Source organism: Bos taurus, unplaced genomic scaffold (assembly GCF_002263795.3).
Source record: "Bos taurus isolate L1 Dominette 01449 registration number 42190680 breed Hereford unplaced genomic scaffold, ARS-UCD2.0 contig_15_unplaced, whole genome shotgun sequence".
In the NCBI taxonomy this organism is placed as follows: domain Eukaryota; kingdom Metazoa; phylum Chordata; class Mammalia; order Artiodactyla; family Bovidae; genus Bos; species Bos taurus.
In genome coordinates this window covers 5457-11066 of record NW_020192293.1, presented here as the reverse complement: position 1 = coordinate 11066, position 5610 = coordinate 5457, and the positions used below count along the sequence as shown (strand labels likewise).

The following is a 5610-nucleotide window of genomic DNA, read 5'->3' as shown; positions in this document are numbered from 1 at the left end:
GCCTTATGTCCACCTAGAGTAAAGGACAGGAGTTAAGACAAATAGCAGACAGTTCCAACACCCCACAAGGATATGAAGGAAAATGTTTCTTGGAGTTATATGGGCAGGCTCACAAGGACCACTGTATATATCATGGAATGTGGTAGGTAATACATGTTCAGGACTGGATACTCACTCTGTGTGGCTGGACTTAGACTATCGAAACTGAATAAAAATATAACAAGAATAAAATTTCAGACCAATATCCTTAATTAATATAGATGCAAAATTTCTCAGCAAAATACTAGCTAACTGAATCCAGTAGCATAATAAAAGATACACCATGACCAAGCTGGGATATATTTCAGGAATGCAAGTGTGGCTCAACAACAACAAAAATCAGTATGAAACACCACATTAATGGAACAAAAGAAGCAAGCAAACAAACAGAAAAACTACACAAAAATCAAAAACACATGGCCATCCTAGCTTGTGCAGAAAAACATTTAACAAAGTCTAACACCCTCTCATGATAAAAGTGCTCAGAAAACTAGAAGTAGAGGGAAAATTCTATGGCTAACTTTATGCACAATGATAAAACACTGAAAAATTTTCCCCTAAGATAAGGATACATGAAAAGGCATTCACCATCACTAATCACTAGTGAAATGCAAATCAAAACCACAATTATCATTATCTCACATCTGTTAGAAGAGCTATTATCAAAAAGTCTAAAGATTACAAATGTTCGTGAGGATGTGGAGAAAAGGGAACCCTTGTGCACTGTTGGTGAGAATGTAAGTTGGTATTGCCATTATGAAAAAAAGTATGGTGGTATTTTTAAAAAAATTAAAAATAGAGCTACCATATAATTCAGCAGTCCTTCTTCTGGGTACATATCCCAAGGAAATAATATCTGTATCTCATGAAGCTATCTATACTCCCATGTTTATTGTGTCATTATTCATAGTAACCAGGATATGGAAGTAACCTAAGTGTCTATTCAAAGATAAATGTGTATATAAAAATATGATACTAACTATGTATTATGCCTTAAAAAAAGAAGGAAATCCTGCCATTTGTTACAACATAAATGTAGCTGGAGTACTTTACTCTAAGTGAAATAAGCCAGATCAGAAAGACAAATATGATCTCATTTATATATTGAATGTTTAAAAAAATCAAACCCATAGACTCATAGTAACAGAGAAAAGAATGATGGTCACCAGAGGCTGTACCAAAGTGGGAAAAGAGAGCTTTTGATCAAAGGGTATAAACTTGCAGTTGTAAGACGAATACATTTGAAAAACCTAATGCACAACATGGTGAACTATAGTCAATAATAGTGTGTTGTGCACTTAATTGTTAATAAGGTAACTCTTCAGTGTTCTCCCCTCACACACACAAAGTAACTGTATGAGAAGATGGATATGTTACTTTTCTTGTGGTAATATTTTCAGTGTGTGTGTGTATGTGTATGATTTTTAAATTGCATGTGTTTGTGTATTTAACATCTATTCTATATATACAATTTTTTTCAAAAATAATTAAGAAAAATTATGAATATTCAGTTGTTTTACAGATATAAAATTTCATATCTTTACAGATACTCAGGTTTTATATGTTTTGCTTTACAATTTTTGTAATTTATATCTTTCAAGAATTGGGCTTATTTTGTTTACATAGTCAAATTCATTGGTAGTAATTTATTTTCAATATTTCATTATAATATTTTAATGTATACAGCATGTAAAAATAAGACTTTGTTCTTTCCTTGTGTTGGTGATTTATATTCTCTCTCTCTGGCTTTTTTCCTGTAATTTGCTTCATGTTTTATTAATTCATTTTCTATCATAATCATTTCCATCTTTCAACTTATTTATGTTTAATTTGTTCTTGTTTTTCTCACTTTTCAATAATTATATAATGCATATTCATCTCAGCATATACAAAATAGACCTTAAACTGGGCCATAATTCAAGTCTTAACACATTTCAAATGTTTAATATTGTGAAAAGCATATTCTCTGAATACAATATAGCTAAATTAAGACTTAAGCATATTATTCAAGGTTTAAATATTTGGAAATCATGCAGCTCATATCTTCACATGCTAACAAGATTATGCTCAAAATTCTTCAAGCTAGATTTCAGCAGTGAATCAAGAACTTCTGCATGTAAAAACTGGACTTATAAAAGGCAGAGGAACCAGATATCAAATTGCCAGCATCCATCATTTCATACAAAAATCAGGGCAATTCAGAAAAACAAAAGAGAGAGAGAGAGAAATCTACTTCTGCTTCATTGACTACATTAAAGACTTTGTGTGGATGACAACAAACTGTGAAAAATTCTTAAAGAGATGGGAATACCAGACCACCTTACCTGTCTCCCGAGAAACCTGTATGCAGGACAAGAGGCAACAGTTAGAACCTTGTATGGAACAACAGGCTGGTTCAAAATTGGGAAAGGAGTATGTCAAGGCTGTATATTGTCACTGTATATTATATATTGTACATCATGAGAAATGCCAGGCTGGATGACTCACAAAACAAAATCAAGATTGCCAGGAGAACTATCAGTAACCTCAGATATGCAAATGATGCTACTTAAATGGCAGAAAGAGAAGAAGAACTAAAGAGCCTCTCGAAGGTGAAAGAAGAGAGTGAAAAAACTGGCTTAAAACTCAACATGCCAAAAACTAAAATCATGGTATCTAATCCCATCACTTCATGGCAAATTGTTGGAGAAAAAGTGGAAATGGTGGAAGATTTTATTTTTTTGGACTCCAAAATCACTGTGAATGGTCACAAAATTAAAAGATGCTTGCTCCTTGGAAGAAAAGCTATAACAAACCTAGACAGCTATCAAAAAGTTGAGATATCATTTTGTGACAATGTTCCAAACAGTCTAAGCTATTGTTTTTCTAGTATTCATGTACAAATGTGAGAGTTGGACCATAAAGAAGGCTGAGAACTAAAGAATTGATGCTTTCCAGCTGTGGTGCTGGAGAAGACTCTTGAGAGTCCCTTGAACAGCAGGGAGATCAAACCAGTCAATCCTAAAGGAAATCAGCTCTGAATATTCACTGGAGGACTGGTGCCAAAGTTGAAGCTCCAGTACTTTGGCCACCTGGTTTGAAGAGCTGACTCATTGGAAAAGACCCTGATGCTGGGAAAGATTTAAGGCAGAAGAAGGGGATGACAGAGGATAAAATGGTTGGATGGTATTCCAGTACCAAAAGTTCGAAAACTAAAATCAAAGAATGATCTCTTATGAAGAACTAAATTAACTACAAATTAAAAATAAGGAAAGGAAAAGAAAAGATTATATTAGAAGAGAAATATATTAGAGATAAATAATATCAGTGTTAACCTGAACACTTTTTATGTCAACTTAGCTGTCTTGGAAATAAATGCTTTGAAGTTAGAGCATGATGATATAAAACCCCAACAGTTAACAAGAAGAGTCTGAACTCTTTCCCTTTGTAGGAAATAAAAATATTCTCTACATGTCCAGAGGCATTTGATAGATCACTGCTGGGATCCATGATTCAGAAGCAAAACCTGTGCCACATGCTTACAAATTACCTTATTTTTTACCCCATAGACAATAGGGTTCAGTGCAGGTGGTACAAGAAGGTAGATGGTAGACAGAAGAATATGAGTAGAAGGGACAACGTGTCCAAAACGATGGCTGAAGAAGGAGAAGAAGGCAAGAATATAAAACTCAAGGAAAACAAAAATGTGAGCTGTGCATGTGTTGAATGCTTTGAGCCGTGCCTCCTTTTGGTGTAGACGTAAAACAGCCTGGAAAATAAGGGTATAGGAAATGAGGATGAAAATCATATCAAATCCCAGAATTGTAAAACCTACGAAAAGACCACATGTATTATTGACACGGATGTCTTCTGCAGCCAGCTTAACTACAGCCATGTGCTCACAGTAGGAGTGGGCAATTACAGTGGAATGGAAACGGTGCAGTCTTTTGATTAGAATGGGTAAGAGACCCACCAACACTGTAGCTCGAATTGCCACTATCACCACCATGCGACCCAGAACTGAAGGTGTGAGAATGGATGTGTGCCTCAGAGGATCACAGATGGCAATATAGCGGTCCAATGCCATGGCCAACAGAATACCAGACTCCATGCACTGCAAGGCATGAATGAAGAACAGCTGGGCTAAGCAAGTGTCAAAGGCCATGGAGTAAGACCTGAACCAGAAGATAGCCAACATCTTGGGAGCAATGGCTGCACAGAGTCCTATGTCAGTGGCTGCCAACACTGCCAGGAAGATGTACATGGGCTGGTGTAGGCTGCGTTCCATAGGGATTATGATCAGTAAAATGATGTTTCCCAAAAGAGCCACCAGGCACACAGCAAAAAAAGGAAACCCAATCCAAAACTGCATATGCTGTAGTCCAGGAATTCCAATCAAGATTACAGTTCTGGGGTTCAAATATGACATGTTAATGGATGCCATAGAGGTTGGTATTCTGTCTTCTCACCACTGATTATGATAAGTGCAGAAGAAAACTTGGATAGGAAGTCAGAATTGTTCAGGCTTCACTTTCATTCAATCTTTATCATTCAACCATACCGAGCATTCGTTCAGTGCTTTGGATAGCAGTTTGGACAGAATTTTTTGAGGTTCTATAATACATACACATGACAGAAGCAAGCAATCATACAGCAGCTTTATCAGAACTGGAAAATGCAAGGTTCAGTATTCTTGATATAGCTCTTAGCTCTTGTGGAAATGAAAATTATGAAATGGAGATCACCAGTCTTTGGCATCTTCCTTGAGTTCTCATCTTGTTTGCCTGAAAAGTCAGCATTCAGAGTTCCTTCTTTATCTTCTTCCAAATGCCATCCTATTTTCACAGCAGTTGGTTATTCTTCTGGGTGGCTTGGAGTCCCAGAATAAATCTTGTTTCTGTTGTCCTGTGAGTGTTAGTACTTAATCCTATGGGAACCTTCAGTATTAGCCACCCTGCTTCTGGTCCCAGTGAGTGAGGTGTTTATTCCTAGAGTTGGTTCTCAAATGGAATTTGTCAGAATAGATTTCACCTTCCTTAAATTATCTCATTCAATAAATATCAAGCAAACTACTGTTTTTGGGGACACTAAATGTGACCTGGTAGGCAAATTTGAAGACAATGGTCTTCTCTCAGACACAGACAGGTAAAGTTGGTTCTCTAAGTAAATTAAGGCTCATTTATGTTTAGGGTTGATCTGTTGAGCAGAATAAGGAAGAATAGAAGTGTGGAATAGGCTGTTTTTTGTTGTTATATTACATAATATTATTTTTTTATTATACATTATATATACATGCAGGATCTGGCTAGTTTAGACACACTCTGAATTAGATTAGCAAAATAATGGTTTGTTCCTGAGGTTCAGGGTCAGTGGATCCCTAAATTTCTTGAGCTCTAAAATCACATATCCTACTTTACATATTAGACTTCCTGGAGTGCTGCAGCCCATGGGGTTGCAAAGAGTTGGACAGGACTGAGTTACTGAACAACAACAATATATTAATGACTATAAGGGACAAAAATAGTAGGAGATCCTTGATTATGATTCTTTATAGAGCTGGCTGCTGCTAAATGTAGCAACATTCTCTATCTT

The 5610-nt window shown here is 36.0% G+C and overlaps 1 protein-coding gene across 1 annotated transcript; it reads right to left on the bottom strand.

Annotated features, from left to right (window-relative positions):
* Positions 1–3511: 3511 nt before the first annotated feature.
* On the bottom strand, positions 3512–4462 carry OR52AB2 (olfactory receptor family 52 subfamily AB member 2). Its single transcript, NM_001390785.1, has one exon. The coding sequence runs from the start codon at positions 4460–4462 to the stop codon at positions 3512–3514; it is 951 nt and encodes a 316-aa protein (NP_001377714.1).
* Positions 4463–5610: the final 1148 nt, after the last annotated feature.

Excerpts from the sequence above, each read along its gene's own strand:
- OR52AB2 (NM_001390785.1), bottom strand. The coding sequence starts at position 4,462 with ATGGCATCCATTAACATGTCATATTTGAACCCCAGAACTGTAATCTTG.